The sequence below is a fragment of the Argiope bruennichi genome, chromosome 2 (assembly GCF_947563725.1).
Source record: "Argiope bruennichi chromosome 2, qqArgBrue1.1, whole genome shotgun sequence".
NCBI lineage: Eukaryota > Metazoa > Arthropoda > Arachnida > Araneae > Araneidae > Argiope > Argiope bruennichi.
The window spans coordinates 1,286,810-1,301,897 of NC_079152.1; the positions used below are offsets into that span (position 1 = coordinate 1,286,810).

At 27.3% G+C, this 15,088-nt stretch overlaps 3 protein-coding genes across 5 annotated transcripts; 1 reads left to right on the forward strand and 2 right to left on the reverse strand.

The window, feature by feature from the left end:
* Window positions 1–943: 943 nt before the first annotated feature.
* Window positions 944–6,639, reverse strand: LOC129959938 (cell division cycle protein 23 homolog). 2 transcript variants are annotated; one of them, XM_056072857.1, is made up of 3 exons: window positions 6,533–6,639; window positions 4,671–4,925; window positions 944–3,956 (listed from the first exon to the last, which is right to left on the reverse strand). In XM_056072857.1, the coding sequence occupies exon 3, from the start codon at window positions 3,919–3,921 to the stop codon at window positions 2,212–2,214; it is 1,710 nt and encodes a 569-aa protein (XP_055928832.1). In that variant the 5' UTR covers window positions 3,922–3,956; window positions 4,671–4,925; window positions 6,533–6,639; the 3' UTR covers window positions 944–2,211. The 2 variants fall into 2 exon arrangements, with proteins under 2 accessions (XP_055928832.1, XP_055928838.1); XM_056072863.1 differs by having other exon boundaries at window positions 6,403–6,541.
* LOC129958470 (uncharacterized protein C14orf119-like) lies at window positions 4,169–4,507 on the reverse strand. The gene has a single exon (XM_056070970.1). The coding sequence runs from the start codon at window positions 4,505–4,507 to the stop codon at window positions 4,169–4,171; it is 339 nt and encodes a 112-aa protein (XP_055926945.1).
* A 262-nt stretch (window positions 6,640–6,901) lies between the features above and the next one.
* LOC129960083 (uncharacterized protein C7orf50 homolog) lies at window positions 6,902–14,926 on the forward strand. Of its 2 annotated transcripts, none has more exons than XM_056073190.1 (4): window positions 6,902–7,043; window positions 8,919–9,300; window positions 10,850–10,979; window positions 14,798–14,926. In XM_056073190.1, the coding sequence occupies exons 2-4, from the start codon at window positions 8,944–8,946 to the stop codon at window positions 14,860–14,862; spliced, it is 552 nt and encodes a 183-aa protein (XP_055929165.1). In that variant the 5' UTR covers window positions 6,902–7,043; window positions 8,919–8,943; the 3' UTR covers window positions 14,863–14,926. The 2 variants fall into 2 exon arrangements, with proteins under 2 accessions (XP_055929165.1, XP_055929156.1); XM_056073181.1 differs by lacking the exon at window positions 6,902–7,043 and adding an exon at window positions 7,121–7,277.
* Window positions 14,927–15,088: the final 162 nt, after the last annotated feature.

The following is a 15,088-nucleotide window of genomic DNA, read 5'->3' on the forward strand; positions in this document are numbered from 1 at the left end:
AAAGCTTTAAAAAATGAAGAAAGCAATGTTTTCTGTTAGTTTTTTTAATATATAATTTTCTATATGAATACATAATATATATATGTAATGATATTTTAAACTCTAATTTCAATTTAATTAATTCCCAAGATTTTATCTAATTTAGCCCATAGTCACTTCATTCTAAAATATTCTCTTATTTCCTGATCCAATTCCACTAATTAATTAAAGAGAAGCTTTGTAAAATTGCTGAATCGGCTAAAAGCCAAACTTTCCCACACTCCGAGTGAGGAGACATTCTTTTTTAAAAGATCCCTGTGTTTCCCTTGCCTCGTCGACGCGTGTAGCAAAAACCCCTATCGAAATCTTAATATATTAGCACTGTAAAGAAATATTTTTCCTATCAATATCTCAGGTTATATAAGAGCAGAGATAAAATGTTCAAGAGCTTTTTCTCATTTCTTACTGTGTTGCTCGTCGCTCCTGCTTGTACATAATGCATGCTTCTCCAAGATGAAATAAAACGACGTCACGAAATCGAAAGTATCTTCACTGTCTTTGAAACTGCATTCTGCTTCACATAAAATAATGTTTGCATATATATCATGATTTTAGCCTATATTTTTCTTTAATATATAGGTAATTTAAAAATATTTTTAAACTTTACAAATTAGCTATATATAAAAAATTTTTAAAGACATTTTAAAATGAGCATTGTAACCATAAAATATATTCCAGTTTAGTGATATCAGTATTCTGTATTCTAAGATGCCAAAGAAAGAAGAACCTGATTGTCATTTATAACGATGCATACTTTATTTTAATCAACTGTAAAAATAATAGATTATAATTTCTGTATTACAAAGTTTTTTAAAAAGTATGAGTTGCTTTTGTATACGTGCAAGTAGTTTTCAACACAAACTTACACAGAACACTAAAAATGAATTACACATCAAATAACAAATTGAACCAATATTACTTTATTTCAGGGAATGGCACAAATTTTATTACAAAAAATTGAACAATACAATAAAAGTTCCTTCAATAATTGTACACAAAATGATTTTACAAACATAAAATTCTTTGCAAAATGATATATTTCAGTACTTCCATAAATGGAATGTTGTCTTGAATATTACTATAACTTTTATTTCTATCATATTAATTTCTAAGTTTCAGAATAAACATCTACAAAAAAATTTAAAAACTTAATTTGGCCAAATAAAATATGCAATACCATAGTCAAATTAACTTTTTTATTATAATCAAACGAAATCCATTTTTATTGCAATCTTAAACCTTGGTTCCAAGTTATAGAAATTTGATCAACACTGCTGACAAATATTATATAGATTTTAATTTTAAGCCTAAATTTTAACATGTTCATTTCATTTTCATAATATACATGCAAGTTATTTTAGCTACAACATTTTTCAAAATGTAATTTCTCTTAATTTTTTTAAAGAATTCAAATTAAAATCAAACAGAAAATTAATAAAATAGAAAAAATAATATTAATGGGATAAGAGGAAGTGAGTTGTATAAAGTTTTTTTTTTTTTTTTTTTGATTTTAAAAGTAGAAATGTTATGGTAAATGGAATTAATCCAGTAATTATACATTCACAATTTTATTAGATTTACCATAACAAATATAAATAGGTAGCTTTTACAACTTAAATTTACATTACAGGGAGAAAAGTGTATTCATACACAATTAAAATAGACTTGAATAATGCATTTAAAATATTTTAAACAAATGTGATACATTTGGTTTTAAATAAATCATTATTCCAGATAGTGAAACTATATATTTAAGATAAAGTTATTTAATTTTTTTCAGTTATTTCTAAGCCCTGACAGTATAGAAACAGTTATTCATCAGAATGACTACACAATCATTCACCAAACCACAGTAGTTTTCTATGTATTATCAAGTAAAATAGTCATAATATAATTATCTTTGAATAAATGAATTATAATGAAAAATAAAACTTCTAACAAAATGCTATTTCATAATAGAAAACTTGTTACATTTTTTTAAGAAAATAAACAATGGCATTATACTGAGTTGTCAATCATATTTAGTAAAAACTATAATTCATTCCATTAATAGAAATATGTAAATTTTGAAATAGATCAATGACATTAATGTGAAAAGACCATACACTTTGATTGAAAAAACAAGTTACATACTAACAACTGTCCAATTGTAAAATGGCATTAACATATTTATTATGGTGTGAAGGTTAAGTTCATTGGTGACAAATGCCCAGTAGCAGGTGTTGTGGCGTTCTGATTTCGAAACTGATTGGAGTTATTTCGGTTATCTTCAGTTTGCATTCTTCGAGCAGCAATCTGTCTCAGGAGGGTTTTAGCATCTTCTTTCGTTTCTGGATAATCCAAACACTTTTGAGCATTATCATGGGCTTCTTCTAATTTGAGATGTTCATAATAATATTTGGCTAAATACAAATATGCATGGCATAATTCATCCCTATCAGTTGCATTTCTAGCTTCGGCATCTCGAATATAATCAGTATATGCAGCAGCTGACTGTTTTTCTTCATTCAGTTTTTCATACATCCTGGCAAGTTTAATTAAAGCCATTCCTTCAACATCACCAACGGCATGGGCTTTCCAAAAACATTTTTTGGCTTCTTTTAGTTTATCTAACTTCTCATAAGCCTCACCCAATGCTACCAGCATACGTGAATCATATGGTCTTAACTGTTGAGCTTGTTTATAATAATAAAGACAATAACATGGCATTTTCAGGATTTCATATGTTTGGCCCAATCCATACCAAGCACGATAATCCCTCTTATTAACCTCAATGGCTTGCCTATATGCTTGTATAGCAAAGCTAGTATTTTTCATTTCCATATATTCGTGTCCCATTAAAGTCCACGCTGATAAGTAATTAGGATTCAATTTCAGTGCTCTTTGGAAATACAAAACAGCTTTTTCGTGCTGAGTTCGTAAACTGTAGAAATTACCAATCACACAACACGTTTCAAATCTGTATTTATCAATGTCACAGGAATTATGAGCTAAATTACTTAATTCTACCCTCATTTCTTTTACATAGAGTAAATTAGAATAGATGTCCATATTGTCCAGCCTGTAGGGATCAACCTTAAGAATATCCTGGAAGCCACTAATAGCTTTTTCCAAATCTCTCATATTATGGTAAGCAATGGCAATTTGCGCCATGACATAGGTGCTCTTTGAAAATCCTTGATCCATGAGTTTATTATAAATCTCCAAAGCCGATTCATTCATTTGAATTTCTAAGTAAGTGTGAGCTAGGAAAAAGTCTTTCATCCAACAATTTGGCAATACCAAATCATTAAGCATTTCTCTGTCAGATACAAGAGTGGCAAGTTCCAACCATGAACCCCAGTAGAGTGGTTCACTTTGAATGGCTTCGCACAGAATTTCAAGGGCAAGCTTCTCGAGTTGCAGTTTTTTTAAAACAACACCATACAAATACAGACAGTAACCGTCCAGAGTACCCGCCAGATGTGCTTTTTGAAGCTGAAGCCTTAGAGATTTGAGGACGGTGTTTTTACACTTATCGTTGGGTGGGGACACTTCGGCAATGTCATCCAGTCTCTTCTTCTCTCCCGATGAGTAAACGGAGTAATAGTGTAAAAATCTAGCAACTGGAGACTGACAAGACTGAGCAAAATATGCGGCTCTGTCATACTCTTGACAATCAAAGTAAGATTTAGCTAAAGAATAATAAGCGAATTCTTTCTTATCCATTGATGGCGTTTCATCCATTTCTTCTGGCTCTGAATCCACCAAGTCGCTAAGAGAAAGATATAATTCAGCTGCCCAACTTACAGTGTTCCTCAGTCCTCTTTTATTACATTGTTTCACGATCTTCCGTAGATCGGAACTGATCTTTCCTAAATCATACTCTCCGATTAACTCCATTTTAAGAATTAATGAGCAAATTTATCTTCAAATAGCTGCAAAGAAAGTAATTGAGGAACTTAAGAAAAATATATTTTAATGTTAAATAAAATTAGAAATTTCTAAGCAACACATAAAAGAGCAAACTCTGCATTTGTTCCTAATTTGATAATCCTATCAATTTATTACTACAACCTCAAAATCACAATAAATTAAAATGGAATGAATATAAAAATTATAAAATACATATAAGCTCTTTTCTATAGCATTATTCGACATTATTACAGCCACGTTCTGCATTAAATTTTTCCATGAATTTTTCATCCATCCGTCCTAACCGAGCTAAAAACTCGTTCCGCTCTTCTTCATTCCAGTTTGCATGCCATTCTCGAAACAATTTCATTCTACACTGAAAGATGCTTGGTGGCCGTTCATTATTCAGGTCTAAGCTGTTTAATGAATTTGACACACCATTCATATCTTTATGAGAATAAGCATCAAGAAGAATAGCATAAAAATCTTCCTTTTGCATATCACTGTATTCCATGAACCACTGTATCAGATAGTTCAACTGTTCAGCAATACCTATTGGTCCCTTATTAGCCATCCTTCACTAATATTGCACAAAAAAATTTTTTGAATAAAATTCTTCAAAAAGATTAACTTTTCAATATTGAATTACTTTTGATTTTGTAAATTTATTTTTGAATATAATAATTCAACAAAAGGTCGATCAACTTCAAGTAGTTTAAGGTTTAAATTCTTTTTACCTTTTAAAGACCATTCATCAAACCACAGGGAAAATTGTTTCAACTGGCATTCAAAAACAGATGGACAGTTGCTTGAAATTTGTAGCAATTCAAAATTTCTTCCTAAATCTAAAGTATCAGGAGAATATTTGTCTATCAGTAGATTAAGGAACTCTGCTCTTTGAGGTGGTGTCCAATTTTGAAACCAATGTTGCACACAGCGAATCTCTTGCTCTTCAGAAGTTAATGACATGTGTTACTGGTTTTTTTCTGGAACTGAAAAAGCAATTAAGTAATAAATAAGTCAAATCATTTACATACATAATTACATAACAATAAAAGTTAAAGACACTAAGAAATAAATTATCAATGTAAGTTACTACAATATTTAAAATATAATTAAGCGTTGCAAAACAAAATTGCAGTATAATAATTGATATTACTAATTAATATTTAATAGCAAAAATTTAAATAATTGAAAAGTAAACAAAGAAGTATAATTAATTATTAAGATTTTAAGAAATATCTTAAGATAATTTTTCTTTTTTAATTTAACTTATTTCATGTTTTCAACAATCGAATATAGAATCTATTTTTCATTCAATTCCTGGTGTACTTAACGTATGAGATTTTTTAACACAACTTAAAATGTTTTCAATACTTATTATCAATTAACCATTAATAAAATTTTTATTTGTATTAGTTGACTACTTAGCAGTGATATTAATTTTTAAAAAAACTCAAGATAAAAAAAAAGTAAATTATATTTTATAAAATAAGTCTGCTGCTTGGCATAAAAATAAAAATGTGCTTTTAAAAACTGGTTCCAGTTAAATTTATTAAAGAATCAAATAGAAAAAGTTGCACATTTTTTCTTTCTTTTACCATTATATTATTACTTAAATATTTTGTCAGGCAATGTATATTATAAGGATCACTTCATACTTGCAATGTATATTATGCATTGTTAGCAAAATATATATTTATGCACAAAGTTGAGTACAAAATCAAGTATTAGACTAATGAGGTAGCTTTCTTCCTTGATGGCTTTTTATTGATATTATCTTGATAACTACAATTGTTATAAAAACTAGCAACATTTCATGAAAAGAAGAAATCTTGCAATAACTATAAATGATTCTATAAAAATGCCCCCTCTTCGTTACCCATACAGAAATAGCACATTTGCAACTAAGAATACTCTATATAGATTCAGTCATAGTCATATACATCAATAAAAACTATTGCCTTATTTTTATTTCATTCCATACTCAAAATAATCTGCTTAAAGCATTACTGAGAAAATCGTTTATCACATATTAAAAACTAAATATTCATGTTAAGACCATATTCATATTAAAAAATAAATATTCATGTTATGAGTTTTATTCAATCATTCCAGTTATCAGGAATCCCAATTTTTTCAATAATAGATAACAGAACACTTATTTTCAGAATTATAACAATTTTTAAGAACGATTAAATCCTTATTAGTAACAGTAGTCTTAGTTTTTATGGAACACATAATGCATTTCAAGAGTGGGTCAACGTATGAAACATCTGCAACATAATGATAATAAAATAGATTAAAACAAAAAGCCAATAACGCAAGAAAACAATTTAGTGCATTTTGCCTGAGTTAAAGAACGTGTATTATTTTCAGAATCCATAATTACAAAGCGATAAAAAGAAAACGGTCATTTTGTTAACCATAACGTGGAAATCAGTTTTCAAAATAATAATCAAATTGTACCTTGAATGTACTTTTGTCATTTTTGTATAAAGACTATTTACTATAACTTTTACATAGAAAACGAGTAATGTATAAAAATACCACAGATAATTAATTCTACAAATAAAAATATACAATTAAGAACCTTTACCAATTTTCATTTCTCTTCCTCTCACTTTCGTCAGTTCAGTTAATTCATCCTTGTTAACGCGTCGTTTTCAACTGACAGTGGTCATGAATAAATTGATGATAATAAAAAGAAAGTAGGGAAATTAAAAAGAATAATAAATATACAAATTTACTTACAGAAATAAAAAGATTTGTTCTTTAGTATTTTAAATGACTCCAAAATAATCATAAAGCAGTTCTAGTACGACATTTAAGCCAAATAACAACTTTTGTTACGATAATGATGTTAAATATTTGCTAATCGAATACTTGTAATCTCATGTGATGTGACTAATTAAGTTCCTAAAGAAGCTTAAAATACAGGAAAATTGTACTTGCTTGACTCTGAAGTATTTTAATCATGATTTCATTCTGGGTATTTTCCGAAAGTTCCCAAAATTGCATGCTAAATACAGCTTATGATTAAAAGCGGAATTAATTACTAGTACTTTCTATATAAAATGCGAATCATCTAATTTATTTATACAAAAGAGGTAAATATTATCTATCATTCACTACGATTTAAAAATAAAAAAAAAATATGTATCACGAATCGATTTCTGGCAACAATAGTTGTAAAATTAAGAAAACGTGCTTTTGTTTATAAATTTTTCTGAATCTAATTTGTTGATAAGCATGTCTTTCTTTCCAAGTCCTTGAAATTTTATATACTGATCTACTCTTTTCTCTTATTTAGAGAGGAAGCGATTAAAACCAAACATTGTAATGTAAGTCATGAATATTTAAACATTCCTGAAACTAAAATATTGATCATTCTTCATGTTTATTTTTTTAATGCTGTAATAAGTTATGCATTGCACAATCTAGAATTGTTTCACGGAGGCCAGTTTTCTAACATGTGTATTAAATTAATTAAGTAAAATTTTTACTGAGCTTATAACTCGATATTTTAGTTATTCACCTTATTAATTTTAGTGATTATTCTTATTTTGTGTATTAAATATATTTTCAAATTTTATAAATTAGGTCTAAATTATCCTAACTTCTCTCTACTTTGTTGTCAACAATATATAAAAACATTGTCATTGATTAATTAATGGATCGTAAAAGCAGTTCAAATAGTTACGGCTCTCACAATCTATCAATAGAATGAGATTATTTCCTGTCAGAAGTTGTTACATATTCAAATTGAAAGGGGGAATAAAACTTGTTACAGAAAATTATCAAATTTGAAAGTATTTGACACCTTTTTGTTATATATATATATATATATATATATATTATTCTATGAAACGCAATGCCTTCCATTTTCTGTTTTAGTGTTTTTTTTTCTCCTCTTCCTATTCTTGGGTGATTATGATAGTTGAGTGATTGAATTGGAGAAGAACAAGAATAGTGTATTATTTTAGCAGTCACTCCTGTCATTTGTCCATGATTTGATGTTATAGAATCTCCAAATAGTTTTTATTTTGTTTATAAACAGAATTTTAATCCAAAATAAACAGAACACCTTGCCAAATTTTTATTATGATTTTCTTATAAATGGATGTTGGTACTGATGGTGGGCATGCTACCATTGTTTAAGCTTTAGACAATTGGGACTAGGATAATGTAAAACCCAATTCAAATTTATTTAAATTCTAGAATTTCAATATATTTAAAACTAGCTTAAAACTACTGAGATGAAATCAACCAGGCTTTAGGCATATATCAGTCTTCTTCTGTATATTCTAAGAGAAGAGAAAGCTGTAATTTGATATTTGAATACTGTATGTTTCTCCTCAATTGGATGGAAGAATGAGCCTATCAAATTACAATTTGAGGTGATCAGAAACTGCTAGTAAAAAACTTTAGCAGTATTTTAATTTGAATAGAATCATTCCCTCTTTCTAATAAATATTTATTATAAAGAATTCAAGATAAAAAAATATTTAAATAATCTTGGAAATAAATTTTGGTGCAGTTTTAGAAGTATTTTACATTCAAAACAATTTTTTAATCTGAACTTTGTAACTATTATTCCTAACTTTAGTGAAATTCCGTAGGCTTTATGCAAGTCTGATTTAACCCATTGGAGAATTAAATTTGATGTTTGTAATTAAGATGGAAATTGTCGACATAACTGATTTATCATTTGTGTTTTTTCTATTAATGATTGATGTTATTTTCAAATTTTTCTGGTTAATGCTATTTGATTATTTTTTTTTTTTTTTTACTTCTATATTTGTGGAATACGCTTTCAATCCTTAAAGAATCATGCTTAGATAGAATTGTTAAATATATTGTAATATTTACACTATATTTCATTCTTTGCAATTATTATAAAAGGGTAAATTTATTTTCAAGCTGATTCTATATTTAATTTTTTTATTTATGTAGTAGAGATGAAAACTTTATTCTCTTTATAGAAAAGAAATTTCAATACAGTGGAAGATGAAAGTTAAATCAAAAATCGCTACTGATATCAAAAGCCTTGTATTAGCAAAGGCAAAGATATATGCTCGAAATAAACCAGAATCTAAGGCTGCTGCTGCTGATGATGATTCAGAAGATGACTCAAAAAATGTTCAGAAAGTATCTGAAGCTGAGAAAGAAAGAAAAAGAGAAAAAATGCGGTTAAAAAAACAAAAGAAAAAGGAAGCCAGAACTAAAAGTCTTAAAAAGGACACAGATGAAGCAAAAAATGCTGCTATAAACTACCTCCATGAATGGAATTCTTCTAGAGAATCTTGGAGTTTCAAAAAGAAGCAACAATGCTGGTTATTAAAGAATTTGTTCAATACAGATAATGTGAGTAGATTATTTTCTATTAAAATATTATCTATTTTTAATCTGACACAGTGGAATTGCTCATTGTGGGGATGCTATCAGATTACATTCCTGATGTAAATTTTAATGTAATAGGAATGCTGCTTAATTTTAAAATATAAAATCATAGCAAATTTTTAGAGATAGTTTTTTTATTCAAACCTTTATATATGCTAGTTCTAAAAGCTAATATGATATATTGATAGTATAAAACTATTAATTACATGATGCTTAAATACTTATGAATCAGATATATAAATTTTTAATATAAAGAAATTTTATATTGTAATATTAAAAAAAAAAATTTACTGTCTAAAAATGTACTTGCTTGTGTTTAAATGCTATATGACGTCTTATATGTTATTAAATAAAGGGACAGTTTGATAAGAGATGTACATTAAAATATTCATTAGAAATATCAAAGGAAACAAATAATGAAATTTTTTTCCCATAAATGAATTTCTGAAGTCATATGAGAAATAAACGTCAATATTTTATTGTAGTTAAAAATGAATTAGTCCTTCTTTTTCTAAACTTCTACATCAATTTGCAAATCTTAAATTGCTCACCATAACAAATTCATATTTTGCCAATTTCACATTCTCAGTCAAGATTACTTAAGAATGGTGAAGGTAGGCTTATGGAGAGTGAATACATTAATGGTATCAGATAAGGAGCACGGATCTTCGTCTCATTTTTATGTTACAAAGCAAATGGATCTTTAAAAGTTTTTTTGGCTTCAATTTTTTTTCTAAGTCAGATTTCTTTGTTGAAATATTGTTAAAGAGCCACACATTATGAAATAATAAAAATTTTAAATATTTAGTAGAAAATTTTAAGCAAACTCGGTATTTTAGCTCTCTGATATAGTCTATATAAAAAAATAACGAAATAATTATCTTTATAAACTCTTAAATTTCAATAGTAAAAACCATCTCTATTTTATAAAGTGAGCATTTATTTAGGAACAGAATGATGAGGAATAATTTAATGATTAATAAAATACCCATTCTTTTAAATATATTGTTTGACTTGCTCCATCTATCTAAAGACTTAATCAATATTTTTGAGTGCCTACTTAAAAAAACTAATTTACAATTTTGAATGAAAATGGATTAAAATAAATTATTTTTTATATTTTTGCTTTCATCATAAAATTTTTCATCGAGTTATATATATATATATATATACACTAACTAACGATAGCTAATCTTGTCAAGATTTCACTCTCATCTTGGTGATATAACTGGGTTGCTTGACATTTGAATCTCTGGGGTCAATGTAATTAGAAAAGGACATCATATCATATCTTCTTATAGCATAAAGGATTATATTGCATATATTTTATATTGGTTATGTCTATGAGCTGAAAAATTGATTTAAACATGTATAATTTTTTTAATCTCATATCTACTGCATGGTGGCTTTATCCTGAAAACTGTTGGCAGTATTATTATAAACCATTTAGCATATTAGAAAACCAACTATCATATTTCTTCTAAATTGTTTTTGACTAATTCATTTTATACAGATTTCAGATTCAGATTTTGAAATTTTACTGAATTATATTATGGACTTAAAAGGAGCTGCAAAATCTAGATTAATTGAAGAATGTGAGAAAGTAGTTAAATTGCAAGAAGAAAAACTTGAAAATTCAACAGGTAAGCTCTGCATGTATTTCCATTATTTAAGAAGTGCTCTATTTAGTTTGAATGTTTTCTTATATCTAACTTCCATCTTAAGTTTATTAGTTTATGATAATTAGTAATATTAAAATGTGAATTGCTTCTGATCTTTTTGAAATTTTTTGCCCCTAGTTGTAGATTTAATTTTTATGAAGTGAATCTCTATCGATATTACAGTAGATATTATTTAAAGGATTTTAAATTATGTCATATATTTCATATGGTTTTATGTATAGGAATCCTGAATTTTTTTCTTTTCAAATCTGGAAATTCAAGATTTATGAAATTGTGGAATTATAATCTTTCTTAAATTTAATTTATGTAGATGATATTATGCAGAATGTAGAGCATTTTTGAATATTCAAAACTTAAGGGTTAGAAGTATTATATTTTTTCATTCAATAAAAATATATGTGATATTTTTTGCATCAGGAATTATTTGATTCTACAAAAAAATATTTTAAGGAAATTTATTAATTAGCTAGATGTACTCTAGTTTTATGACAATTAACTAGACTTAATTAATTTTATGACACTAACATTTCCTACTATTCAACATTAGTTAATATAAAATTTTAATTTAAATCTTGATGATCATATTTAATTTCAACTGCAAGCAAAGAAAAATATAATTGCAGCAGTTCTCAGGATTTAACCCATCATGACAATTGATTTGGACACATGATTTTGATAATGGCAGAAATATGAAGGATTGAAATAAAAGAGAGAGAAATATGCTTCCCACATTTATGTAAGAAATTAAAATGTTTACAAATTTGAAATAGTAATTTCAAAATGAAAAGGAGAAGTAAATTAAGATCTAGTAACTTATAATTTGTTGTTATTAGTTATGCCTGAATTGAAATATTAATGAAATTGCCTTATGAAATATAAAGCATATTTACAGGCTTAAAGGTCTACAGTTGCCATTCAGATAATGATTTTCAAAGCAGAAAGATACACATAAATGGATTAAATTAATTAAAAACCTATTCAGCAGAATGTTTTTCAACAAGCTAAAAAATTGTCATTTTCTGAAAAGGAAAAAAAACATTTAAATTTTAAATAATTCTTTTTTAGATTTTTTTTTTTTTCTTAAAGGGGGGAGATTGATTTTTAGATAACATTGAAGAAAGAATAATAAGGCAGAAAAAATACCATTCTTAAGACAGTAAAACTATCACAAGCAGTAAACCTATGAACATAAAACTTATGGGAAAGGTATTTTCTTTTTGAAAATTTTTTTATTAAGTATAACATAGACTTCATACAGCTCCAGCCATAAAATTATAACTGTCTTCATTTATTCTAAATTTTATAAAATGTAGCTCCATTTTAAAAAAAATTCAAGCATCACTTTGCAATTGCCTTCTTCTTGAATATTTGATTATCATAAAGAGTAAATAGTGATTTTCGATGTATTAAAACAAAATTATTCCTTTACTTTTTTTTTTTTTGCTTTGGCATTGAACATTTTAATAACATATGAAGTACATAGTTAGAAATAAATGCTTCAGATGTTATTCAGTTAATCTGATATATTCGATTCTTGGCTAAACTAAGCTCTTTTGTGTTGTCAATGAAAACTTCTTAGTTGGAGGTGCTCAGGGATAAAAAGGACTCACTTACGGCCTTGTGAGAAGAATATTTCATTCAGAATAGCTCAAGCATATTTAAATATGAAGTAATATGCTCATTGTAGATGCATTTAAATTCGACAAAATATGTTTTCCATGTTTTTAATGTTTAACTTCATGAACTGTAATTTTCATAAATTCAAATAAGATAATAATTAGTTTTGAATCAATGAAAATAATGCAGAATGGTGTGCATTTATTTTTTTAGTACCAGTAACACTTATAGATAGAATGTTTATTTTATATCTTTTCGATTATATTTATGGTTTATAATTGCAACTTAATATCGCATAAAAAACAATTACTATTTATTTATTTACTGCAGTTTAACTCCATGGCTATAACCAGGAATTTTTGTGTTTCTCTTTTTTTCAGTCTCAAGTTTATATTTTGAAATCTGTTTCATTCACATTTAATGATTGTTGTGAGCACTAGGAGGCTTATGTATAAACAAAGTTGTTTTTCCAACTACTTAGTATACTATAGGAATCTAACCATTAATAATTTCTCTAGAAATGGTATTCTGTAAATATCTTAATAAGAAAATGAGATGGAAATTTAACAGAATGATTTATTCTTTTATCAGGATTTCCACATCACACAGGGAAAATGCAGGAAAATTTGTAAATTTTAATTAAAACCGGGGAAAAAATTTAGAACGGGATTTTTTTTCTTCTTTTTTTTTCCCTCATTTAAAAAGTTGATCTCTAAAGGCAAGAAGATCGTAGTATTAACTTCCAAAAGCGAAATAATACCATTCACGATTGTGTAATGCGGAAACTCGTCCCTTTTCTACTCTTTCCCCTTTTCTTCTGTATAGCTCGGTCCACTTTCGACTTGCGAGACAGCTGCCCTTTCTCCATGATATTCGCTGCTAATGAGCATGATCGAGACTGCTGTAACGGCGTGAAAAAATATATTTCTCTGGCGGGAACATTCAATCTGCGGAAGCAGCACGGTGGTGTTTAATCCACCTTACTTGAGTTTATTGAATAGTTTCTTTATTATTTGGGAAACTGTGAGCTTATTCGTAATAGATTAGTGAATTTTTTTAAAATAATGAGCTGCTCAAAAGCAGTATTTAAAACGAATTGGATGGATAAAAAAAAATCAATCCTGTTTTTGCGAAAGGAATACGAGAAGCTCCACAAAATCCGTTTGGTGCGTACTGCTTTCTTCGTAAGATAATAAGCCTAAGTAATATGGGGAAATAGGCATTTACTGGTCATGCCAAGAAACATACACGACTGCGTGCTAATTCGAAAGAATCAACATTGATGTTGGACTTTGTATCTAAAAGAAATACAGGAAAAGATACCACATCAAATCCGAAACGTCAGATTTAATGTCCGAAAATACACCGATTTTGTACTTTTTATTTCAAGAACAATGATTTAAGGCTAAACTTTTATGGGCAGTAAAACTTGGTGCCTATCATTTATCCTTTAATGCATTCAATGATAAATCGGAAATATTTTCACTTATGTTCACTGAAAGAGAAATAGCTAAAAATCTTATAGCTGAATCTTATTTGTTAAGGATTAATTCCATGAAACTGATGGATGAAAAATCTGCAGAAATATATACCCAAACACATGAATTAGCAAAAATGAATTTTAAAAAAGTAATCTTGCTTTTAAGTGTTTTTTTAGAAATAATCATGATATGAAAAATGTTTTGTGTTTTATTTCACCCAAGTCCTTAATTTTGTATCACTTACAATTAAAGAGCATGAAAGGTAATATATCCTTCCCCTTAATATATAAATTTTGTCTTGCTAAATTCTAGATAATAAATAAAGAGAAATTGTTTGTTTGTTTTTGTATATAAATAATAATCTTCTTTTATAATGATATTATTTCATATTAAAATTGTTGATTTCTGTCTTGCTTTTTCCATTCCTTAAAATTATAATGCATTTTAACTGGAACATGAGTGCTATTCTCACCTTTCCTTGTGTACATACAGGGAAAAAACAGAGAAATTTTTGGGGGGTTGAATGGCAATAATTAAAAAAAAAGAAGATTATTTAATAATAGAAGGTTTTTAATTATGTTAAAATATTTATTATAGTATTTAATTAGTTAATTAATTCTTTTAAAATATGTATTAATTTTATGTAATTATTATAATTTATAATGTTTGTTTATTTAATAGGTGATAATGAAGCTTCGAGTACAACATTCGAAAGAGCAAGAAGTGTTTTGCAAATTCTTTTTTAAACCGTGTCTTTTTCATTCAAGTGTTTATACAAACTGTAACAATAAATATTTATTTATTTACTTATTTTTATTTTTCCTTTTTCCACAGATGTTTAATTTGTAATTAATTTTTTGAATCATTAGGAATTAGATATCATTTATGTATTTTTAATTTTTTTCAGATGGGCTTCCTCCCCTTCCCCCCCCCCCTCAACTTTTATCTTCTCAGTTAAAAAATGATTAGATT